This window comes from Brachyhypopomus gauderio, chromosome 13 (genome assembly GCF_052324685.1).
Source record: "Brachyhypopomus gauderio isolate BG-103 chromosome 13, BGAUD_0.2, whole genome shotgun sequence".
NCBI lineage: Eukaryota > Metazoa > Chordata > Actinopteri > Gymnotiformes > Hypopomidae > Brachyhypopomus > Brachyhypopomus gauderio.
This window is the reverse complement of record NC_135223.1, coordinates 18,486,249-18,513,285: the sequence shown is the minus strand read 5'-3', so window position 1 is coordinate 18,513,285 and position 27,037 is coordinate 18,486,249. Positions and strand designations below refer to the sequence as shown.

Here is a 27,037-nt window from a genome sequence, read left to right as displayed (position 1 = left end):
TGTATCAGGACTTTCTGTTAGATGTTCTCTGTTGCTGCTGGCCATTTTGTTTAGTTTGTACGAGTTTGATGTTCATGTGTTTTTAGTGTTTGTCCCGTCAATAAATACCCTAAAGATTCGCACTTGTGTCCCACCACCTCCTACCCAACGTTAGTTATAACATGACATTCTGAGTAGGTGTGCTATGTTGGTGTCAACTGGCCTCTTGGAGGCATTTCAATGGCTTTTTAAAATAGAGTAATAAATGCAATACTCTTTAGGAATGACAACTTTGTTACAAATCTATTTCTAAATTGTGCACAACCATATTAATCAAATGCTGTTTTTGCCAAAACAGTACGACCGTAATATCTTAGTTCTCCACCAAACTTTCCATACTTGTTCACAACGAGTTGTTGAAGGGTGCCACTAAGTTGAGCTGAGTCAACCTGAATCGATGTAACAGTTACTGGCATTTTATGCGATATTACAGGAGTAATTGCATGGCTTGCACTGCTGGCCAGATTATGTTTGCACCCCAGGGATCACCGCTTGTGGCTATAGTTTAGATTATTACTTTGCCCAATGCAGTATCCAGTCAATGATCCAATATATAATGAGTGTTTGGGGATTAATCCAAAGGCTGTTCTGGTTGGCGAAAGTGTGAAACTGATGAAAGCTGCAGACCTGGCTGGAGAGAAGAACTCTGAGCCAACACTGCACCCTGGAGCTGAGAGGGGCAGCTCAACAGTTCAGACAAGGAGGGGGGTGAGGGTGAGACAGAGAGAGAGAGAGACAGAGAGAGAGAGAGAGACTCACTCACCTAGACTGTAAGTCTCATACAGACTGCATGCTTGTCTATAAGCCACAATACTGAGAAACCAGTAGATAAATGTACGAACTTTGTATTGATTGAAAATCCTCTTTTAAAAATATTTGCTGGATTTTTCCTCCCCAACATCTACTCCTCCCTTTGAAGGAGATACAAATTATACTTTCTGAAATCTCTATTTTGGCCTGCAGGATTATCAGTTTTGAGAATGAAAAATATGACACTGATTTGCAGTGGTGCACCATGGTTTTGTCTTGGGCCAGCAGAAATAACAGAAATCAGTGTAAAACAATATGAATGTCAATGTCATTCTCTAATCATGCAGTCTTAGACCAACATGTGAGATATTATTTTCTAGTGTAAAGCCTGAAGTGGGAGATGACAGCTATGTTTTCCTAACGCATAATAATGTCAATACAACGCAGGTGTTTATGACATGATCTGACAAATCCATGATTGTTTATGCCTTACTTTATCTCAATCACACCTACACTTACAGCATTTACATACACTCCTCTACACAGCAACCTACAATAGAGCTTTTTCTTGTCTCTATGAAAAAATCCAAATGCTGAGTGTTTGGATACCAGAGAATACTTCAGGAGAGTACTAGGGTAAACTCTTTACAACGAAAAGACAAAATGATAACTGCCCTAATACAGATGTGTTGCACAAATAGTGTCCAATAACTGTCCATGAATCTTTTGCCACTGTATGTGTGGAGTTGATGAGAAGACACATGCAGGGAGAGGGGGGCGGAGTGCTTGGTACTCACCCTGAGGTGCTGTGAGAGGTCGCCCATGGTCCTGGCACCAGCCCACTGGGTGGATATGAGGGCTACTGGCATCACACCTGAACAAAACCCAGACAGAAAGGAAGTAGACTACTAAACTCATCCTTTACTTCAGACGTGCAATAACAACAATGATCAGTAATCATTCTGAGGATTCTTTGACAACCCAACTGTATTTTTCTTAGTGTACGAACACTACCAATGCACCAGTTCACTGCCGCTTTTAATTAGAGAAGAGCTGAAAGCAAGAGGTGAAAGAAAAACCTGGCAGCAAAGAGAGAGGGAGATAGATGGAAAGTTCTGGTAAAGCCAGTCACTATGTGTGTTGCTGTGGTTGCTGTGTGCTATTGGGAGAAGATTTGGGGGAGCTTCTCCTGCTGGACGCAAAGTAAAGAACATCTCCCATCATCTCAAATGTATCTCAAATTACACTGAACCCTTGTACACACTGGCTTTATGTACAGCCCCCATTTCCTTTAATGTGGGATTTCCCATATATCAGTTTTCAAAAGGTAATTCAGGGAGTTCAAATTATGCAAAACTAACACAAATCACTTGTTCTTACTGCTCATCTCTAAGTATAAGTCATAAATAGCAGACCTCAGTCAATCCTAATCATAGGTATGTTAATTTTGCATTTGACTCAGAAACATGCTACATGAATATGAATTCCTCTAAACGCACAGCACTTGTAAGAGGAATTTTGAGTGAATGCTTGAAAGACGCTTTCCTGCTGTCATCATGCTGTGTTTCAAAGCTAGTCTCAGATATGCTCCTCTACATCTGAATGTGGGTGATGAGCTCTGACATGCCTCCAGAATTCAATTAGACCCCTCTTAGACACCACATAGTGCTGTGCCTTCATTATACATTCAAGCCAAGGGATTAATGACTGAAATACAACCAAGAGAAAAAATCCATCTTCTTGGTCTACACAAAAGGGTTTATGTTTCCAAAACTTTCCATTTTAAACATTTTTAAATGGGCTGAATGTCTCTAAGCATTTTCTATTCAGTGGTGTCTTACCAGTAGTCATAGGTGTCGTCCCAGTTATCAAAGTGAACCAGGAAACGATTGTCCACAATGTCAGCCACTGAGGCCACACAGACCAAGCAGGGGTTCTTCCTGTCGATGGCCTCCAGTTTCATGCCCACTTGGAACTTCGAGGTGGTGATGATCTGTGGTAAACAACATTTAAGGCTTACCTACAGAATAAATCCCCAATCTTAAAATCCTGCCGTCCACCAAGTGACTTGCCAATGTAAATGTGCAGAACTCTGTGCGAAAATGGAAAGCTCAAGAGAAATGAGAATTATCATCATCAATGCGGTTTTGTAGATTAAAATTCTTGGCTGTACTTTTTTTTTTTAAACTATAACAGTATGTGAATGGAGGCTAACAAATGAAAGACGTGTGCCATATTGATCACTGCAGCTTTCTCTTTCTGCACTCAAGGAGACAGCCCCTTTCTGCCTGTAAGTGGCGCTATTCTCTGCTAAGAGGAGAGCTCAGCTCCTCCTGCTGCATCTATACCATACCAGTCCACACACTCACGCTGTTTTGGGGTTTAAACAGATTCTTTGGTGCAGCCTGAGCATTGCAAGTCTCCAGGTATTTCTCCCAGTTAAACTCGTTCATCTTATAACCTGAGAGAAACAGACACAGAGACAGATGTACAGACAGAGGTGCCATGAAAAAGCGAAAAAGAGAAGTTAAAGAAAAGAACAAACCAGCAGACACCAATAAAGTATAAATATTGTATAATGCATGGGTCTATTGCCAATTGTGATTACTTCCTGTTCATATTAATCTGGAATATAATTAGTCCAATTATTCATTACTTGTGAGACCAAGTAGTAATTCAAAGTCTTATCACGTGCCGTATGTCTGGAATATTTTACAATATACATGCTCTGAATTCTAACTAAGGAAAGAAGAAAAAAAAAAACCGCTAGCAGAATTGGAGTTTTTCTTTTGCCGCTGCAGGGCCACTGTAGCACAGGTAGCCTGCTGATGGTCTCGTGCAGGTGTTCAGTGAAAGAGCAGAAGAGGAGGTGCTCACACAGCACCCCACCTGCAAGTCAACATGGGCCTCGCCTGTGCCCCTATGAGCTTAGAGGAGGGCAGGACTCTGGTCTCTCACCTTTTGGTGGGTGAAGTTTGTGACCTGTGGATTCACACCATCCAGCTGGCTTGATGTCAGGTGAGTCAGCATTAACCCAAAAGTTATAACACTCTGAGTAACCATCAATGTGGAGACGCAACCGGTAGCCAATAACCTGACAGACACATCAAATAACCGATTGTTAAGACTTGATCAGGGTGAAGGCATCTGACTAAGAACAGGTCTGGTCTATTTACGACAATCATTTTACATGATCATTAAAACTACATTTCCCAGAAGCATCTTGGCACTACAATTAACTAACAATAATCCTACTGTCCGCAAGAGGTACGCAAGAAATAGTTTTTTGTGTGTGAAATGACACTCTGCTAACCTCAGCCACAGAGAGCACACAGAACATGGAGGGGTGTAGTGGGTCAATTCCCTCCAGCCTCATCCCCACTTTAAAGCCACTCCTGCTGGGAGGAAACAACTGGTACTGTAAACACACACACACACACACACACACACACACACACACACACACACACACACACACACACACACACACACACACACACGCGTCAACCACAGATAGCCTTTGCAAACCCAAGCATGCCGGAAATCAGGCGCATTTAAACACATTTCACTAATTTTTACATTTCCCAGAAACCAAGACGATGCTACATTGAAGGTGCGTCTGTGCACTCGAGTTGCTATGGAAACGGATACTCGCTCACTCAAATTTCGAAAAAGGGACCAGATGTCTCATGTCCCTTCATGAAGAAAGTGGCCCGTGTGTCGATGGGCGTGCTGAAGGACTCACTGGCCCTTTCTGAGTAAGGAAACTGTGGCCTGCCTGAACACTCATCAGCAGCAATATGATCTAATTCATCCAAGTGCCAATCTGGAATAATACTTTACAATTCTGGCCATTAGGGCCTGGCCAAGTCACATAAACAGCAGTCATTTATAAATAAGCTGAAAAAATAACCTCAAACCCGGATTATGTTAAACAGCACCCATCTTGATAGGATCCATGTCTTTTTCAAGGCGCTGTGTCCTCAAATCTGATTATTAGCACATCTTGGTAGCTTAGCGATGTGATTGTTCACATTAACGTGGCATTCCTGAACAGGGTTTTCTTACGAAATCCTTAAAAGGTATAAACAAAATATGAATGCTATTGATATAAAGCAATAACACTGAACCAAGCACTTCTTGATGAGCTGCAGTGAACAGCAGTGATTTTTTATTGTCATTGGGATCCCAAGTGTTAATTTAGGACAGCAGCAAACTTGCTGATGTTTCCTATAAAACTAACACTTTAGATAAAATGAATACGTTTAAAGTATTCTAGATAACAACTCATTTTCATTAAATCAACAGTCTAAGGGAATTTTTTTTTTGGATTTTGGACAAATCGTTGTGCCAGTCAACACCAGATGTCTCCAAAACAACACTGGCATCTGATTAACAGCATCTGACTCTTTGGAACTGAAAATAATGGTATGCGGTCGGCTGCTTAATCTTCTATATATTTAACAAGTATTTAATGAAGGGTAGAAGGTAAAAGATTAATCAGACTCCACCATTGCCAAGGTATGACAAATTCAATCAAGTGAACATATTCAGCATTTTTATTTGAGGTGGCTAATTTTCATAATGTGGCATTTTAATAATGTGGCATGTGTACCAGTGGGTTATGATAAAGGTCCCAGCCATTAAGCGTGCCAGACACTGTTATGGCCAAATAGCTGGAAAGCCATTGAACAAAGACATTTTGTTTGATTTTCTTGATCATGCTCTATATAGCTGTGAGTCACTACACACACAAAGGAGAGCTACAGTACATTATCAGTGGCTCAGAACATGCGTTACATCATGTAGTGAACAAATATGACTTCATCTACATACGCTTTAACAATACTGCACATGTATTTGCAAATGCTACAGGATCATCAATCCAATTTCAAGTTTTACTAAAGTGATAGTCACTTTAGTTATAAAAGTCACCTTTAGATCAGCAAATTCTGAGCTTAAAATCAGCCAAAGCCTGACACTGAAAAGCAAGCAGCCCCTATTCTTTAATCGATACAATCCCTTCCAGTCAGGATGCCTGTGGGATTGGGCGTGTCCCCTGATATACCTCCGTACCGACCGTCTCCAGCGGCCAACCACACACTGCAGCACCACAGCCTACAGCGAATGGCCCGCAAGGAGCTACAAGGACGCATCAGGAAGCACAAAACACACAGACCTCAGTGCATTAATCATGCAGAGGACAGGGCATTATGCAGCCATGATAAGGGCTTACCACAAAGAAATGCCTGCAGACTAAATAGGCCAACACAAAGAGAGGGCTGAACAGCAGAGGCTTGATCCACAGAGATGCTCACACAGACCATTCCGCAGTGTTAACACATCTCTGTCCCTTTTTCCCCCTCCACTGTCAGGATGATCTATTTCTGTACTCCCCAGGCTAGAACACTAGTGTATTTTATGAAATAAATTGATTTATTATGTTTAATATTTGGCATTTCCTCTTAGAAAAGTGGAATATTTAAAACCAAATTTAAGAGAGGGAAATTTAAACCAAAAATTCCAGTATTTATTTTTTTATTTTTTTAAAATTGGGCCCTGTGGGACTCCTAACAAGCAGGGCTGCTGACAGATTTTAGTTGATTCACACAGCGTGTGCATGTGCCAATTCATTTCAGGGTTTAGCTTTATGCAAAGTAGGCATGTTAACTGTGAACCTGTACTTTAAACAAAAAGCTATTTTGGTAATCCACTGCAGAGACAATACAGGAATATGTTATTAAATACTAGACCCAATATGTGTAATATAAAAATTGTTAAAATCTCCTGAAATAAAATGTCCTGTAACAAAGGTGATTGCTACTTAGTTTCTCTGGCTTCTGTTACAATACATTTTTGAAATCTAATAATGTAAAGCATAAATGGAAATATATAACAACCATTTTATACTATTGAGTGTTTGAAGAGGTGCTGAAGAATTGACTCCTGATGAAAATCCATTCAACCATGATGACAAAACTGTACTGAAGCTGAAAATTACAATTTCTAGAAAATTAGCCTGGTAATTAACCTTATAATAACTACATAAAAAGAGTTGACCCAAGTCGACCCAACAGAATTATTGGTAACCATTTTAATTACCAACCGCTATCGGTTGACTGAAACACTGAATTTATTTAGTAGAGAGAACATAAAATGATACGTGAGCAATCATTCAACAGGACCATATTTTCAAGGCTGTAACTCCTACATGAAATCTGCAGTGTGTTGAGAGCAATATTGCAGATATCAACAGACCATTAGCATACTGACAGAACATCTTGTAAAAAGACACATTCAGGAACAAGCGTAACATGCACTATAGACAGCAGCTCAAATATTCCCGTCACTGGCACCATTTTATGTGCCATCACTTATTCATTTGTGCATTGGCTCAAGTTGCAGTTCTGATCAACGGGCCAACCCAGGGGCAGTGTCAGCCTGTGAAGTGGCATTCCAACAGGTGCTTGCAATGTGATAAGCCTGGGCATTTATCAAAATGGCTCCACTTACTTCAGTTTTGGCTGTCAAACTCCATAATGATAGCATTAAGCTGCACGGCAATTTGCAAATTCTCTTTATAAAACAACTAAAGTGGGTCACAGTGTATGCATTTCAATTAACAAATGATTAAGCAGTCATTAACATTTTAATCACAACTGTCATATGATTGGGCTAGGAGTGTGCAATGGTGATATCAAAAATGATATAGTCTAATATTACTTAAACTGCTTGTATTTGTCGTGCTCTATATAATCCAATCTTAATTCCTAAAAACCAGTAGCTCTTGTGTTAAAACATAAACGATATGTTTAATAACCAATCAAACTATATTAGGTAAGGATAGACTTGTTTCATTTCTGAGTATGCAAGGTGGAAGAGGAATAAGTGCACCAAGCCAGTATTCACAGAACACAGGCAGCTGAGATCTACACAGCTGAGATCTACACACTGTAGGCCCTGTAGGCTATTTGCAGTCCTGCAGGGAAGAGGGGAGCAGAAGGCCCTTGTATCGACTTCAATCAGCACTTTTAGGATTTACACAGACACGACACATTTTTAATGCTTGTCAAATTTGCACAGGAAATGTGTGAGGGTGGGTGTGTGTGTGTTGATATTCACCTCAGTAAAACATCTTAGAGGGGCAGCTATGGTTCTCTCCTCCTCCAGATATTCATCCCATGACCAGGGCCTCTTCTTACTGTTAACTGCTTCCATTCAAAGATCACAGTTTCATATATAAATAACTTGTCACAACATACCACAAAGTGCATGGTTTCATAGAAGTGAGTAACTGCTAAATCATTTAAAAAAAGGACATAAATAGTTGAATAAGAATTTAATCAAAAGCTGTTAAAACACAAAGCCTCTTTTTCTAAGTTTACATTTCATAACAAAGACAGCAGGAATCTTGAGGTGCTAGACATGTCAAGCGTGGTGAGACATTTTACCACTTGAAGCAGTCACTTTATTTTTCATCTTTGTAGTTTCTTCTTTTGGACGTTCCTACAAAGGGCATTACAGTAATAAGGACACATGAAAAGGCAAAGCAATGGCAGAGCTCAGAGAATGGGAGAAAGGTGCCTCTCCATACTCACTCTGAGACAGTACTCCTCTGACACACCTCGAACATTCAAACTCTGTTTCCTTTTTTTCCTGTCCTCTCCCTGCATCATTAGAATAAGACTGATTCTGAAACAAGATGCAAACAGAAAGCTGCAATGAACTAAAGAAGAGACAAGAATCAAATCCACTGGTAACACACACACGCACACACAATGTCTCAATTCACTGGTGACATGCTTGATCAACCACGTTTCGCTCTATTAAACAGTCCTACATTCATTTAGGTGTATTTTTGTACCACTTTCAGCACAAAAATAATGGAATGTCCTGACAAGTAGAACCACAAGCCAAGCATAGTGCTTCAGGAAAATAATTGTGTTATGCATGCTAAAGTCTCAGTTATAGTGGCAAAGAAGAGAAACTTATTCACTCATCATAGCCTTTTAGGATATCTTACAACATTTTCATTAACTGTCATAAAGTTCACATTAACTGTGATAAAGCTGCACAAAAACTGAAACAGGTTTGGTTTCAATAAACATTATTTATAAGCCATGCTGATCATAGACCATGTGAAAACTCAACAGCACCCTCAAGAAAAGAGTGGTGTTTACACTCACCTAATCCACCCTATCAGGGAATCGGCCCTCCAGTTCCCATTCCATTCACATTCTATGACCGCACTCAATCGTTCCAAGGCCTGGCGTCAAAGCAGAAGAAACAATGTTCTCAACTGGGCTGAGCAAAGATATTCCACATGAACATCCTCTCAGTCTTCATGTTTAACCTAATGGAAAGGTGCTAGTAATTAGCATAGTGATTCACAAAGACATCAGCTAAAAGGAGAAGGAAAGAAAGAGAGAGAGAGCGCGCGCGCTTGGGGTTGATCTCCACAACATGATTAATGTACTTAATAGAGACAAATCTTGAGGGCATCATTGATCATAGTTTGCCAGTGTACAACAACCCTATAACAAGCATTGAATAAACTGTAGTGAGATATAAATTGTTTAGGGACATTTATTTAGTGCACTAGCACAAATATTGCATGCACTCTCCACTAATCCACCAGTGAGGGAAGCGTTATCCTGTTAGTCACAATAAAGATGGAAAAAATTGCAGATGTCTTCTGAATAGAACCCACACATGCCAGTATCCAGACTGGTAAAGGACTCAAGCACACTTTGCCTTTAATAGCCCACATCTGTTCTTGACCCCATGGTACGTGGACAAATTATGCAGCATCTCCGGTAATTCCTATGCTAAATCCTAATTTTCTAAATAATCCAGACCAATTCCAACTCAGCACTTCACTTTAAAACATACTTACTGGCATTCATGAAGATCACGAAGACATCAATTGAGGGTTAGCAGTCTTATTTTATTGAGGCTGGTAAATTGTGCAATTTGCAATATAATACACATTGTATAGGCCTGAATGCACAAACATAGGCCTATTGAGGAGTGAAAAATCAATTCCATTCACCTAATTGCGTATGGCCAGTTAAAGTGCCCCAGTTAGCTGCCCTTGGGCAAACATAGGGCATCATCCTCTGGTAGAATAAATGACCATTCTCATACATTCCAACTTCAAACTTAGCCCTTCATTTTTTTTTATTCCTAACAAGAACTGGAGAAAATAAGGCTCAATGGTGCTGTAGATCATTTCATAATTAGAAGTTGTTAGAAAATCTATTTGCCATCACATGCATTAAAAACAATAAATAATCCATTGAAACTGAGACCTTTCAAAAAATGTGTTGTTCTTTTGTCACTGAATGTCACCAAAATAACACTTAACTAAGGGGTTTTAGCAACAAACAAGAAGGCCTAGAGTGCAGCAACCGTGTCAAGACAGTAAACACCAAAGTGCGGCTGAACACAGTGACAGCTGAGCAGATGAACCCTAGACCAGTGATCTCTGATCACACGCCGTTATCAATGACACTGGACTCATCAGTCATCATCTCTAGCACTTAAATACTTCATTCCTTAATGAAGACAGTTTTGCTATAAAACTATTGTTCATTTCAACAATTCTGAAACTTATTAAGAGCACAAAGCGTCCTGTGTGAGGTTTCTAAAGCTGTTCATGAGTTGGGAACATGTCACTGGTTATACATTATAATACCTGGAGACAGGGCCGGAGTGGGCCACTTTTTCAGCCTGGTAGTTTCAAGCCCAAATCCGGCCCTAAATAATTTTTCCGTCCCAATCGGCCCAAACTAGAGATTGACATGAGCCGGCCCATCGGGAATCCTCCCGAATCTCCCGATTAGCCACTCCGGCTCTGCCTGGAGAACACAGCAGGTGTAGACAGGTTTGGGCTCAGAGGAATCCACTTAGGTCGCAGGGGGTCAGTATGGCACTGAAAGGTTTTTGCTACCCAAATCCCAATGGGAGCCCCAAAGACTGAAGATAAAATAACATGACTAATATCCCTGATGCAATATTTACTGCACACCACTGGCATGGAACAAATGGGTGCTTTCTATTGCTTCTGTAATTGCTGACAAATTACAGAAGCAAGTACATTATGCTTTTTAATGGTGGGCAGAAAGAGAATTTAGATGCTGGTCAAGTTGTGTTCTTAAATGAGATGTAATGACTCCTGGGTACAGGGAATGCACAGCACATCAATTCTACATCTATAAGACTTCTGCAATTCAGCACAAGAACAACATGCCAATCTGCCCTATACCTAATAGCAGTAGTTTTTTGTATTGTGTGTGTTTGTATTGTATATGGTGTGAGCATCCTGATAAATCTCAGATGTGCCAGACGAGTATTTTGAGTGTGTTTTCATGGGTCATACCGTTTACGTCAATGAAGAAACGCAAGTAAGGAATAAACACATCATGCCTTAATCTACTGCAAAGTCAAAGCATGACATCAAATCACAATATTTGCAATATGTAGCAAATTAACCACAATATATTTTGCCTTACATATGAAAACGCTAAACTAAAGTCATTTGGGCTGTGGGAGATGCCCATCTTAATATTTAGGCTACCTAACGAATTCATATGACTTGCAACATTTCATTCAGTCCTGAGAGAAGAGGCATCAGTGTGAGGCATAAGCATCAACACCCATCACAATGTAGACCATCCTGTTGCACTTCCATTCAGGTCTGTGCCATTAATTATACATGAAGGATGTCCACCCATTACATCAGGCATAAACTCTGAGGTTCAAGGACATGAATCGAAGATAAACAAGAACTAAGTTATTTTATCTTGGGAAAACAAAAATCAGAAGGCATGGAGAACCCTGTATTGGTCATTCCAGGAGGTCTACAACAAGTGAAACAGGTAATTATCAGATTCACTGCCGAGAAAGGAACTCCTAGGAGAACAAAAGGGCCATGATGACAACTCCCAGTAGCTATGCTTTCAAGTCCAGTAACAGTGTCTGGCATTTGCAACACACAAACTCATTCATTACAGAAAACGAGAAAAAGACTAAACAGAGACCAAGAGATGAGCCAAAACATTAACCAATGCAAAATGCCAACTTGTCCGTTAAGGAGAAAACAAAACATAACTTTGTAGTTTCACATCACCCTCTGACAGGCTACTTATCAATATTTTATGTACATTCATACAGTATTGGAATTTTACACTTTGTTTTAAGTTGCATTTGAGTCTTGTTCCATACGAACTAAATTGCAGGTGCAAAACATGAAATGATGAAGCTTTTCTCCTGCATGCTACACGGCCACAATGAAATGAAACACACAAATGAAAAAAACAAGAGGTACACTATTAAAAATACTCAGTATGGATAAGAGCAAGTGCTAAATGCCAGCATTAACCACACTATACAAAGAGAAAACTAGAAGGTAAAAACAAACAAAAATAAACCATTAAAATGGCAACATCCAAGTTTGGGCAAAAAGAGATTTTGCATTTGGGTTGCTTATTAATTATTGTGTTTTTTTTTATTAAAATTTTTTTTTTTTTATTACAGATCTGAATAGCATGATCCTGGGTGGGAACTAGGCATAAAATGTACACAAAGCACTGATTAAACTGTTAAAATCATCTCTCTGATGTTGCCTATAGCCCTTATCCTGCACTAAGACTAACTACATCTGTTTTTTATATCTAGGCTTCACTGCTTTAACAATAAGAATACAAGAGTCCTTAGGCTAATTAATACTGAAACAACCTAACCTCCTTTGAACAGCATGATCAAGTACTTTCAGTATGAGCAAAATATTTCATTTTGCATTAAATTTGTACAACTGTCAACAAATATTCACAGTATTCACATATTCCTGTTACCTGATGATAAAGTTCTGAACATTCCGCAACATTTAAAGTATTTTCAGTGGAAATGCGCAGTAATATTCAGCTGAAATCTCAGAGGCGTTGTAAGGAATTCCAGGCAGGAACTCTATTCAGTCGATATTTTTGTTGCAGACTCACATTTTTGTCCCCGCAATCTATGATTTGACTTCCTCCCATTGAAGTCTAAAACAATGGAATTCTTGCCACACAAAAAGATAAAGAAAGACCTTTTCATCATCCATTCTGCTAACATATTTGCAGCGGAGCTGTGATACTGAAACAGCTGCTTAAATGCCCCATTACTCATAGTGAACAGAAAAAGTGAAAGTTTATGAGGCCTTAGAACAAAAATCAAAACACTCAAAGTCGCTTTGGGAACAAGAAATGAGTAACATACTCGGAAAGAAAAGGTGAGTAGGTTGCATAGAATGTATGAATAATTATGTGTTTAGAAATCTATATTTGATTACCAAATTTCATAGCAAATTTCAAAAGTACCAGCACACAATAGTCATAGACACAACAGACCTCATAACCAAAACAACACCCACAAAAAAAAAAAAGAAAACAAACATAAAAAAGTATGTTGGGAAATGCCAAATCCAAACAAAGGGCAAACGTTACATCATCCCCCTGGGACCTGAACACTATAGTTATAAGTCCCTTTCTATCTTACAGGGTAATTAAAATGGTACAGATACGTGTAGGTTTCAAGAAAACAACAATGCACCATATACTCATGCACCTGAGAGACATAATCATCTATGACCTCAGGCTAGTTTTGTAACATACAGTTCAGCCTTCTTCAGGACCAAAAATACTCCATCCTGAAGCTCCAATCAAGGTGTTTTTAACATCATGACACAAACACTTCTATGTTTTTCTGTTTTTACATATTGGAAGACTAGCTCAAGACAAGTTAGATGAGGTTTTCAACACTTTTTCTGGAATATTGCTCTAAACATTCACTCTTTCTAAATAGCTTAAAAGAAACACTTGCATCTTCATCTTCAAAACTTCTAGTTACTAGTACATTACAGATATGGTACAAAGTGCTTGGATTTGGATTATATACTTTGCACTACAATTTGTGTGTGCTTGTGTGATTATACACACACACACACACACACACACACACACCACACACCCACAAATATATATCATTAATACATACAAACATGCTGCTATAACTGCTCCATTCAAATGGATAATACTTTCATTTGCTTTTTAAACTAATGTAAAGGGATAAGGGGGTTAAATACATTTATGGCTGTAATTTAAGAATTGGGTGAAAATGTCATACTGAGTAAGAGACAGAGTAAAATTAACAATCTGCCAAGAACCAACTAATAGCACTGAATGTACTTTTCTGTACTGACAGAAAAGTTAACTTCTTAAATAAGGCAGGTGGTGCAAGTCTATATGAATATTTATACATCAGCAATTCACTATAGTATCAATATTATTAGTATATCAAGTATACTTTTTGTAAAAAAGATAAGGACTAATTTTCAGTCAAATTCTTCAGCTGTAACTAGTTACACAAATGTCTTCTTTCCCTGTCTATCCAATTCCTGTCTGTCCAAATACACAAAAAGTCAAAAGAAAGAATACAAAGTATCTATTTCTGAAGTACAATTCCTCAATGTAGAAAATCAATATAGGCTAAAGTTCTTGAGTTACATTTCAAGGTGTTTGCTCAAAGTCAACAAAAAAACAAACAGCAAAGGTAAATGAAGGAACTCCTGCTAAGCAATAAATTCATGTTCTGCTTAAACTACTAAACAGGAAGTGCTACATGGCAGCCATAGAGCTCAAAGCAACTCAACAACTTCCCGGCACTGATATGAAACGAAAATAAACACCAACAGCCCACAGTATATGCATTTATGGATATTTGCGTAATACAGCAGCCTACATTTACACAGAATTCATCAAATTCACACATGGGAAACTCCAAAGACGAAGCAGGTCAAACGTCATGTTACAGCTTGCTCTTTAAATGCAATGGAGTGTGTGGTGATGCTGTACAACAGAAGTGAGGGGAAAACACACTCAACCTCGTGTGTAGAGCAAGAAGAAATCAAGCACCCATGACAACAAACAGAATATGCAGAATAACTGAACCAGAAAATACCGTTAAAATGACCACATTACATAAGTAAACTGTGTAGACTCAAATTCCATTTTTGTTTTGGGTGAAACTATCTAATGAATCGGCATTTCCAAAGAAAAATTCCTCTTTAGACATGTCTGAATATCGCCTCAATTCTACAGGGGCGGCAAAAATAAATCAATGTGTAAATGACACCATTTACCCTGAAGGAAAAATGTGTTGTTTCTTATGCCTTTCTTATTAAAGTCTTTAAAACGGTATGCTGGCCTATATAGTCTTATCTGCACTACGATTCCTCACAGGGTCCATTTTCAAACAGCAATCATCCAGTCAACTAATGAACCCAACAGCACGGTTTATCCTACAAGTATTTTATTCTGCATATCCTACCCACCAATACAAAAGCACAATTCAAACAATTCGTCCAACAGCCTGCAACATTGACACCATGAAACTTTAAACTCGCAAACAAGTAACATAAACATTATTTTTAATTAAAAACGCAAATTACCACTCCACCCACCTAGGAAACAAATCTAAAAATGAGAATATTGTCAAATAAGAAGTAGCACACGCAGCATGGCCAACTATCGCCAAAGTCTCTCCTCGTGTCGAACACCAGGAAGAGTTGCAACTGTAGCAAACAAAACTGCCAACCTACGTGTAAAATACGAAAAGGAAACATTTCCGAGAACAGAAATGTATAGTTTCACTTAGCTACACGGCTAGCTGCGCCTTGTTTACAGTGATAAAAACACACATTCGCCCTACATGTATCCCACGGTCGATACATTGACCGTTGCGACATTGTTGTGTGCTGTTGGTATAACTGGGTGTTCGTGTGAGGGGGCATCACATTTAATGTGGCTGAACAGGAGAAAAACACGAGAGATTAGCGATGATAGCCATCTCTCAGCGCATTTAATACGATGGAAAAAAACACATTTCACATTCGAATGGTTATCACGCCCAAAGCAAACGTCCTGCTAAAGTGTGAGCTTCGTTATCGTTATAAAACAAAAGTGTAGCGAGTCGGGGTTGTGAGAAATTATTAATTCCTTACCCACACGACAGTCGGTATGCCCCCTCAACGCTGTGACAGTAGAAATAGGGTTGTGTTTAGGGCAGTGCGCATGCGCACACACGGCCCTCTGCTGGAGACGACATTAAATATTAGAGTTAGCAGGTTTATAGAGTCGGACAGGTGTGAAAAGCGAAGGCGAAAAAGATAGAAAGGTTAGGGACGAGTTTGAAAAGGATATACATTTAACTCGTTAGCTTTAGCTGGAAAAGTACGCTCAAAACAAAGTATGATTTCAGAATATGGTACTGTTCTAAAAAGCTTACATCATTCCCGACACGGATAAATAATAATGAGAACACACTGAAAGAAATCAGGATAAAAATACAAATAGGGAGAAACTCTATGCATCAGAGGTGAAGCAGCACGCACGTATATTTTGCATCTACTGGACAGTTCAGGCTAAATCCATATGTTCCTTTCCAGGAACATGTCAGAAAAAGTATGTTTATAGCTACTTATAAACAGAATAGCTGAATCTGTAAATTATACATTCAATCAAAAAGTAAATTAAAACGATCTGTATAGTTTATTTCGTGTAGCCATATTAACAAGACAAGGAATATTAAACTTAGAAATCACACAAAACTCAATTTACAGCTTTGTGTTTTACAGATTATGTGAATTATGTTTAAACAAAATGACATGATGCTTAATCAGTAATTTGATGAGACTCGATGAGATTTTGATGAGAACGTCAACAAGAAATACTATTTTTAATACTAATAGCAGTTCTCCAGAATTATCAAAACAAACAAAAAAATGCCAGCAGCAAATCAAATCAATGAAATTTACATTAAATTTAATCAGTGAAATGATGTCTGTTTGCCCCTAGGAGTGCAGTGAAACAGTGAGACATCAACTTTATACGCAATGCCAGACAATTCTTTTTTTTCCAGTGTAAGGAATGTGTTCATAAATTCATTTCTATTAAAGGAAGAGATTAGTTTCAAATATGCCCAATAAGATGGCAGATAAGACAGATGGCAGTTTGTGAGGTGAAGGCAAGCTCTGCAGGATCTAACTGCAAAATGGAGCTGTGTCTGTACATGTCTCAGGAATCAGAGTCTCTGTGGAACTTTTAAAAAGTGGCCCAGCACAGATGACCTTCAAGCTTTCCCCTCGGTGCTGCCAGTCCTCTGGAGATTCCCAAAATGGTATTTTTATACAACATGTTAGTTCTCATCAACTACTGTGTGGTCTCTTTGGTATTTCCAATGGAGTTTTTGTCAGATGGCACTTCTGTTTGGATCAGGCCCTATCTAAATTAAATGATAATAGAGATTCATTCTTGTAGTAAGAGATGTGTTAGCATATACAGTATATGAATAATATCTATGTGACCATTTCCCACCCATGGTTTGATCACAAGGTGCTTTGACTCAATCTCAACCTAAAATCTCAACCTAGGCAAAAAATCTACATGTTCAGTCAGCCCTTTGTTTTTCCTAAGGTGAAGGTCTGGGTGTTTTTGGTAATATTTTGTACTGTCATCCTGCCCGTGTCATGTCTCAGGGGGTATTGCTACTGCCACTATTACCATCGGCTTGCTCATTAGGGGCATGAATTTCTTCAAACCTGCTGGTATAAAATTCACAGTGTAAAGTGCCATAGAATAAAACTGACCGAACTTGAGCTGACACTTGAGTGCCTTGAAGGCACCCACTTAGGCACAAAGTATACTATAATCAAGCTTGATGTACTTTTCAGTGACAGCGGTATTGATTTAGATATATAAGATGAATAAAGGTTTGATGAGTTTTGAAATGGGTCTCAAATGCTTGAACAAAAACAACAGAAATACATCAGCTGTGTTTATGTTTATGAAAACAACAAATCATTTGTGCATGAGTCAAAGCAGAGCACTGAGATTGGCAATGCACTCTGCTCTGCAAAGCAAGCACAAGACCTCATCAGCCTGTAAAAGGCCATAAAACCACTCTAGCGGCACTGAAAAATAATTGCATTTCCTACTCAGGTTTGCTTGAGCAGTGTACTACAGAATATGCAATCAAAATATAATACTGCACAGTAGTGGCATTCTATATATATTTTTTGTTTGCTTGTTTATTCTCTCTCTCTCATTCATATATGCATGTAGAAGTAACTGTACGTAACTGCAATTTAATGAGATGTAGAGATATTCAAAATTGTTGTGAAGTACACAAGGTTTCCAGAGAAACAGGACATTTTCAACAGACGTCCTTCATCAGCTGTGCAAGCAAAGCATGAAGGAACTCTATCCAAAATGTTTTCACTACAGTTTTGGAAACCCCAAGAATCCAAAGGATATTATAGGTGAGTATCTATAGTGAACTGTAGTAAGAATTGTGGAGATACTTAAGATTGTAGTGAAGTACACAACATATCCAGATAAAGACGTTTCAGAGAGATGTCCATGATCAGCTATGCAAGTGTTTCAATATTAGAAACAGTAAATGTTTAAACCATTAATTCTATATGATTTCACAGTTCTGAGTGTGTAAATCAGTTATTTTTCTTTGAGTTTCCTAATTTTATTGCTGCCATAGTATAAGTGACAACAGGGCCGGAGTGGGCCACTTTTTCAGCCCAGGAGTTTCATGCCCAAATCCGACCCAAAATTATTTTCCCCTCCCAATCGGCCCAAACTAGAGATTGACATGAGCCGGCCCATCGGGAATCCTCCCGAATCTCCCGATTAGCCACTCCGGCTCTGAGTGACAATACCAAATGACATACCAAATGACAATGTCATTAATCTAATCTCAATCTCTTTTCATGGACAAAAGATGTTGAACAAAGTTATTAGCAAGTATTCTCTTGGTTTCTCCAATGTAAAACTGATTATATCCCTTTCATGTAATACAGTAGACAGCTCTTGCAGTAATGCATGAGTAGGAATGGATGATGGCAATCAATCCTTTTGTCTCATTTATTTTATTGGCTGTGTTAATACATTTTTTCATGTAGCACATCTAGAGCAGTTTCAGACTACAATATCATAGTTATTATGTGAATGGTCATTTATCTCACTCTTGACAAGTTCTTGACACACTTGTTTTGACTTGTCTCTAGAAGATTAGTGGATGATCCTTACACATCGACTCAGAGATCACGATCTACAGCAAGGATATGGTATTTGTGCTGGAGACGTGTTATCAGGACAAGGTCATACAGAGCACAACCACAAGTTGTAACCTGGGGTACAGTTATACATGGGGCAGAAATGAAGACATCTACACCAAAGTACCTCCACAAGGTAAACACATCGTCAAGAGTTAGAATAATAAGAATAGAATAGAATAATAAGATGAAAGCTATAAACATGTATTCATTGCCATTCAGCAGATACCCTGCAGGCACCATAAGCCAAGAGAAGAACTGGAAGCTACCAATGTCTAGACCAGAAAACATTTCACAAAGAATGGTCACCCAACATCCAGCATCCTGTACGCTGTACGGCAGTCCGAAGCGTGAGGGATGGTGCCAGCAAAGGAAAAAAATACAAGCAATGGCCCCCAAGGATGAGCTAATTAGGGTGCTTCAGTCAAATGGGGAACATAGTCACCATAAAAGCAGAGGAGATACCACGTTAGGATATAACCCTCCATGTAATGTACCACTGACAAATTGCAGACATGGCCGACATGAGACCATCCTACTGATTATTGCAAAACGCAGGATTGAAGGACAGCACAGAAACACTAGTCCATGACAATACAATATCAAGCACTTAGCACTAGGTGGAATCGAAGCAGCCATGTATCACACCAGATAAGACCCACCAGAGATGGTGTAAAAGAACCTCTGACACAACCTTATTTGCATGATGCAAGATTCTGGCAGGGAAATAAGACACTGAGCACTGAGAGACAGAACCAAAAGACAGGGATCACATATCGGAACATATATTAGACATATGAGCTCAACACCCCCCAAGAGTACTGACAACAAGGCTAAGATCCGAGAGATAAGCAGGAACCCAATCAAAGATTGTGATAGTAGAGTAGATGTAGTTAGACAGCGGTGACAATCGATGTCACAGTCCCAAGTGATGGCAGCATCTAAAGGAAGGACTAAGAGAAGAAATATCAGGAACTGAAAGAAGAAATAGAGAGAATATAATAACCTGGAGGAGTGCCTTCGACAGATCCCAGAAATTACAACATCTATCACAGTTCAGAAGAGTGCAGTCCTAGGAACACCAAAAATACCTCACTACACCCTCAAACTCCAAGGTCTAAGGCAAAGTGGGAGGTAATATCCTCATGCATGGGTATAAAAACTGTAGGAAAGTACACAAAGTTTCCAGAGAAACAGGATATTTCGGACAGAGGTCCTTCATCAGCTGTGCAAGCAAAGTGCAACAATAGGAATGTATATTAATATGCGGTATATATATTGTGACAGGCAGGTAGTGCGAATAATAAAGGAAGCGATCACGCCAAGTCTCAGGGAAAAAGAGGGTTTAATGATAACATGCACCAACTAAAGACCCATGTCATGATCCAAATTAAGGATACAATAACCAGCAGTCGACTGGTACAAAGACAAGACTCATATAGATGGACAAACGACCCTCAGGTGGTGGTGTGATGATAGGCCCCGACCACCTGAGGGACGAACACAACACAACAAAAACAGGACAACTGCCCTTGTGCATGGGGGCAGCTGGCAGGGGGGGCCTGTATCGTGTGTGTGTGTGTGTGTGTGTGTGTGTGTGTGTGTGTGTGTGTATGTAGTTTACTAGTGGTGTATCTGAAGCTGAAGTGAAGGAGGTCCATTAAAATATATGTGTGTTCCTGAAGTTCTGGTTCTTTTTTCCTTTGAGTACCTTTGACATTTATATGCTGTCATATCTTGTAAACTCAGTAATTGCCTTCTTGTTGTCAGGCTGAATTATGCACTGTTAGGTAGATTAAGATGAGTGTCTATACAAACAACCCTTATTTTACTGTGCACCCGAGAGCCCTTTGTAAAATTGCCAGGCAGCAATGTGCGATGAATAGGAAGGGCTATGTTTTTCTGTCAGCCATTCTTAGCTTTCTCTCACATCTGTTCATTCTCTGTTGGGAGATCGATGCCCTCTGTTGTGTCAGTAATAATAGATAGATAGATAGATAGATAGATAGATAGATAGATAGATAGATAGATAGATAGATAGATAGATAGATAGATAGATAGATAGATAGATAGATAGATAGATAGATAGATAGATAGATAGATAGATAGATAGATAGATAGATAGATAGAATTTGCTCCTATAATCCATATAACTACTAACATTTTATATCCATCTAAACTGATATATTTATTACAGTGTCTTATTTTCATTGTGCATGATAGTTGAGAGGAAGAGGGTAACAATCCCAGTGTAATTAAATATGTAGGAGATATGAAATATGATGTTAGACAATGAAAAATTAAGCACTCATGTTTATCATATTTTGAGTGACACAAAACAACAAACAGCAGGACAAGTCAGGAGCTAACAGCAATGGCTGAAGTCTGTTTCAGTAGTTTTAAGTTACTGCAAATGTTTCAAAGGGTAGTAGGAATCAGTCACATACAGGGGTCACAGGGGGGCGCTCTAATCTATGTATTGAGTCTACACTTTTTAAAAAGACATTTCTGGTTGATCAGATAATGTCTCTTCACCATAAGTAAAGCTTTTGCTGCAGTAAAATGAAGATAGGGTGATCTATATTTAACTAAAGTTATTAGGTAATCCCTTAAATCAGCTGTAAAATGTCTAAAAAATAGAGGTGCTTATGTAGCACTTTTACATGAGTAGGAACATTTTTTCAAAGAGGTTTATGCAGAGCACGTCAAGGAGATAAAATACTGTATTACAACTGTGAGGGGAAAAAGTGTGTAAACGGAACTGCAACTGAAGTTGCAAGTATCTGTATTTTTGTATAAATCAGAATCAGAATTGCTTGTAGGGGGAGTATTGAATCAGTACAGTGGCTTCCAAATGTGATCTGATCTTATTGTAAATAATAACACTAAGTGGGAAGTCTTTTTTAAACACACACATTTAACATGGCCAGATCTTTACTGAACAAGTGGTTTAACCAATCAAGATCATTTTTATCTGAAATGTTATATGTAATAGTGGAATCCAGAGCCGGAGTGGCTAATCGGGAGATTCGGGAGGATTCCCGATGGGCCGGCTCATGTCAATCTCTAGTTTGGGCCGATTGGGAGGGGAAAATAATTTTGGGCCGGATTTGGGCATGAAACTCCCGGGCTGAAAAAGTGTCCCACTCCGGCCCTGGTGGAATCTCACTTATGGGTGCATTTATCATGTGCATTATTTAGCTACTCATCTTGCACTGTGAGTAGGTTTCCTCTAAACAAAATCATTCAGCACCATTTCAGTACATATTTGCATTTGTCCCTAATCTAGAAAGTATTTCCAATTATGTTAGCCTTATATTAATTACCTCCAGTTCTCCAATCCTTTCTATGATTTCTGTGTGACAAATCTACTCTCAGTTTGAGATACTGGATAATCAGTTATACATTTTTTGTGATTCTCCTAGGATTTCATCAGTTTCTCAGTGCCTACAAGCAGTCCAGGTCTTTAGGAGGCAATACAGCCCCATCACTGTATACTCCCTCTACCAAGATGATGGGATGAAGCTTGGCTGTGTTACGCAGTGCTTTCTCTTCTCCAAACATATCACTGTAGATGTTTACCAAGAGGTAAATGGCCCCTCGTTCATTTGGAACATCTGTTGACCGATGTGTTATGGGACGCTTTTAAAAAATTAGAGTCTGTCTGCAAGGGTTGCTTTTTATGGAGATCTGTGGTCTCCTTCAGCATATCCTGTCATGAACACTACTGATTAATTTTCTATTTTCTATGAAGATTATATGAAGTATTACTGAAGTATTACTGATGCCTGCATATTTTGGCAGATATCCTAAAGGTCTTGGAAGATACTACCATGATCCAAAGATCCAAAGAAAGGTATAGCAAGATAATTGATTCAGAAGACTCAAAACCAGGCTTGGGTATGAATGTATAAAGCAAAAAAGTATCCTTTTTCATTCCATTAAAATCCATGAAAATACTGTATATGTTGGCAAAAAATGTAACTTGCTAACTGGTTTTTATTTCATTAACTAAATATGAAACTACATTATTACAACACTAACATCTCATGATAATTTCACAGTAACATTACAGGTTATTTAGAAAAAAAAATTATAAAAATAAACAATTGTTTATAACCAAAGTCAAGCACACTGGACTACTTATATCTATAATCAAAGTTGACACTGAAGGCTTATATTTCATAAATTACTGGCATTCACTCCAAACACTAGGGCATAGTAGATAAATGATAGAATACTGACAAATCCCAGCTGGGGCTGAAATAATGAATGACCGTTGGGCTTTTAAAACAACCATAAAATCTCTCAAAATATCAGTGAGTTAAAATCAACAGTGTCGTTATAACTGAAACTGAAGAGTCTTTTTAAAAGAAGCTATATAAACTACACAGAGATGAACAGGGTGATAAATTATGGCATTTATTCCATAATATTTTCAAGCCAATGAAAAACATCAAACAATATGTCCTATAGGCTGTGTTTTTTCTGTAATTTTTTTTCAGTACTCAGCATGCTGTTCAAAACAGATCACATCTCATAGTCTCTGTACAGCATGCCACTCTTGTCATATTAATCTGTTGTCTTATAAGTTATGGAAACATTCACTTCAGGGGACATGCACTGTGTGCTTCTCACTAATACTCGCATCGCTCCCCAAACTGCAGGGTGCCGTCCTGGAACAAACCCTCGCTTTACAGCAGAATAAATGAAACACTGGAATTTTATATCAAAATGCCAGCTATTGCTTGCTGTCAAAGCAGATACATGAACTATGAGCTTTCTGCCCATAACAGAGAGAACCAATGATGACAAAAAGTGAGAAGTCCCGTGGCATTTTCTCCCAGTGAATGCCTTTGTGTTGGAATTTGTTTAGAAATACTTCATATTTTGCATCTCATGTTTCATCTAGTTATTACCACTCACATGGTGCCTCAATCTCTAAACTAACAAATATGGGTTGCAACACTATCTAAGGTATGTATGCATCTTAGGCAATCACAACAAATAAGAGTTACGAAATAGGTAGAGTGTTCCTGTGTGATAAGCAGCGAGAGTCTCAGTGGTGGAGCTGGGGAAAAGGCTGTGAGTGAGATGTAACCTCTTCTCCAAAAGAAGATCTGTTGCCTCAGATGCAGTAGGCCAAAAACAACTCTGTCACTTAGAAGATCATCTCCAGGATCCAGCTCTCTAAAAATGTGCAGATAGTGTGTGTGTGTGTGTGTGTGTGTGTGCGTGTGTGTGTGTGCGCACGCGCGCGTGTGTGTGTCTACAGGTGGCATGGGAGCAAGCCTGTTACTCCTCCAGGCAAGACAGCTTCTATTTTAATAGCCATTTCTACACTGAGCCCAATAATATACCCAAGTTTAAATGAAAACTGTCATTAACATGAAGGAAACTGTAATGTGTCTGGCTGTCTGGCAAAGGGCAGAGTTAGTCTTCATAAATTTTTTACTTGTAATTTGCACAAATTATGCCTATTTCACACTGTCAGTGTAAACGTGCTGCCAGAAAAATAGTCTAGGTTTTTTCAATATTCTCACAGCACAATTAGAATATCTGATCTTGAGCCCTCAGCACAGATAATCTAATGCGTGTTTATCACATTTTTAGCTTGGAATCTGCTATCTGTGGGTCTGAGAGATGAGACTGGAGATGACTCATTCATTTCTTCACCACCCCCTAGTCTGCCAAAGCCCTGCACCCACGCACTACAGGGAAATGCCCAAAACGTCCTCAGTTCAAAACACCAAGCTATAGAGAAAATACAGCAACAAAAAATTGCATTGCTGTATTGTTTACTATTTTATTATGCCACAAATAAATGGCATGATAGAATATCAAGTTAAAATCAGCTTCCCTGACCATTCAAGCCTGAATCTTCTTTGCACAACCATTGCACAGCTCTTGAACTTAACCAGAGAACTTGAACTCCTGTTTTCCTGTTTTAAACAATGTCTTCAATGTCTTCACAGCCAGCATGTAGACCAATGCAATAGATGAAAAAGATTTTGTTACTATTGACAACTACCATACCATAGCATGGAAGGAACATACCATTCCATATCCCACAAATATGAATCTACATGTACCAGTAAATACCTTTATAAGCAGTATGAAAGCTTTGCCGTTTTAGTAATAGCTTTTGCAGTACTTGCCATATAAATAGATAATAGTCTTTTCAGGCCTTTGAAGGCAGTGCGGCCCATGAAATGCAGTCAAAAGGAGGAGGAGAGCGGTATGGTAGAGGTGTGATACTACCCAGCAGGGGTGACGATGCTCATCCGTGAGCATCCAAACATGCCAAGAATTCTGTCTGTGGTCTAAAACTCAATGGAAGCTAGTTCATATAGCATTACAAGGCTAAAAAACAGGAGAATTAACAACGGAGTTGAAAACAGGATTTCCATATAGCTTTAAATTCCACTGACATGCTGAAGTGGTCGTTCAAGCCAACCCAGAATGTGAATTCAAATGGTACTGAATATGGTACTGAAGACTGCAACACTGTGAACAGACCCATGACTAGGCAGGCCAGCCTATCAATATTTGGGAGAGGAAGAATGAAAGTCAGAAAGTCAGAAATAACTCAAAGAGTAGGATTTAGTTTAGTACATTTGATATTGATCAGTTGGCTTTGATAGTCATGGTGCTACACTAAGGCATTTTGTGTTTCAGGGAACCTAACACATTATGACAGGAGCAGTGCCAATCGCCCAGCTCATCAATACTGCAAATGAGCTTCCTAATGGGCTGTAGCTGAGAGATGTGCTGCAAATCCTTCTTACGCACACAGTGCTTCATAATGTATGTGGTTTCACTAGAAAAGGGCCTTAGATAAATACATGGTCAGAGAAGGAAGAAGAATATTCTATACTATTGTGGAATGTTGTATACTTGAGCCAATTCTATGAATAACACATAAAAAAAAAACAAAGAAAAAGTCTCACTTTAAAAAATGTCAGGTTAGTTTACTAAAAAGGGGGGAAAATGCTATTAATACTGGACAAATACTCACTTCTGAGCACAATACCCAGTGTGTCATTTTTCTCACTAAGCACAGCATTATACAGATGGAGCTCGTGGCACAGTCAGGGTCATTCTATGTTTACATCTCCACAGCCACGCGACCACCGATTTGAAAGAGAAGGGAGTGTTTGCCAGCCAGACCTCTAAATGGAGCAGGCTGCTACGGCACACGCCATCCAGCCTGAGCAGAGAGAGGCTGTGACAGCAAGACTACACTGGCAGGTGATACCTTTACCTTCACACAGAGCTGCCCAAATAGCTCAGGTTTCCCAAGCTTCTGTCTCACTGTTTCCAGAGCTGCCTTTGAGTCCTGTCATCAGACCCTTGCTCCTCGATGCTAGGCTTTGATCAGATGGTATTAGTCCATCAAAGTTTCCATGTTTGTCTACAGGGGGTGATCTGGACGCCGTTTTTTTGCCTTTCATGAGATTGCACTTTCAGAAGTGAGCTGATCTGGTCCAATGTTTATAAATCAATGTGGAGCGCTGATCTAGATTTTGTTTTTAGGACAGACACGAGCGCTGGCAAAATGAGAATGTAGTTCCAGTTGCTCTGAGATTCTGTAAACATGTCAGTCCTAAAGTGACTACTTAAAAGTGACTACAATAACCCTTAAAAGGAAAAACTCACATTCCTGAAAGGAGGACGTACGGGGGATGGAGACCTGACACAACAACACACTAAATAACAACCATGGCCTCTTTAGCTAAGTAGCACAGATGACTGATTTGATGCAGACATCTGTAACAGCCATTGATGTGGTGACATGGTACCTACTTGTAGTATTTAAGTCTGCCAGAGTGCACAGAAGGCAGGATATTCATCTTTCTTACTCTTCAGAAAGACAGGATTTGCTGACCACTGAGAACTGAAGAAATTTCTGTTGTATTTTCACACCATCAAACTTCTTCATCAGTGTTCTCAAGTCTCACGCATTGAGCGTGTGACACACGCATTTTACCGTCTTCACACGCTCTCACGCCACACTTCCGATTTCACACGGCGAAAAAAAAATGTAGTTCATTTACCTCTGATCCATATATATATGTCGCCCTC

At 39.1% G+C, this 27,037-nt stretch overlaps 1 protein-coding gene across 5 annotated transcripts in view; it reads right to left on the bottom strand.

Annotated features, from left to right (window-relative positions):
• The window catches only part of l3mbtl4 (L3MBTL histone methyl-lysine binding protein 4), a 77,687-nt gene extending 50,906 nt beyond the window's left edge, over positions 1-26,781 (bottom strand). Inside the window, exons 1-10 of one of the 5 annotated variants that reach the window (XM_076971423.1) lie at positions 26,759-26,781; positions 8,976-9,055; positions 8,388-8,481; positions 8,241-8,295; positions 7,912-8,000; positions 4,103-4,207; positions 3,748-3,883; positions 3,159-3,250; positions 2,631-2,782; positions 1,587-1,663 (exon numbers count right to left, since the gene is read on the bottom strand). In XM_076971423.1, the coding sequence (XP_076827538.1) occupies positions 1,587-1,663; positions 2,631-2,782; positions 3,159-3,250; positions 3,748-3,883; positions 4,103-4,207; positions 7,912-8,000; positions 8,241-8,295; positions 8,388-8,465 (784 nt within the window). In that variant the 5' untranslated portion in view covers positions 8,466-8,481; positions 8,976-9,055; positions 26,759-26,781. Of the gene's footprint in view, positions 1-1,586; positions 1,664-2,630; positions 2,783-3,158; positions 3,251-3,747; positions 3,884-4,102; positions 4,208-7,911; positions 8,001-8,240; positions 8,296-8,387; positions 8,482-8,975; positions 9,056-9,685; positions 10,472-15,427; positions 15,703-15,829; positions 15,897-26,758 lie in introns of those variants that run through there. The other 4 variants (XM_076971422.1, XM_076971419.1, XM_076971420.1 and 1 more) reach the window with 4 other exon arrangements.
• Between the last annotated feature and the right edge of the window lie 256 nt (positions 26,782-27,037).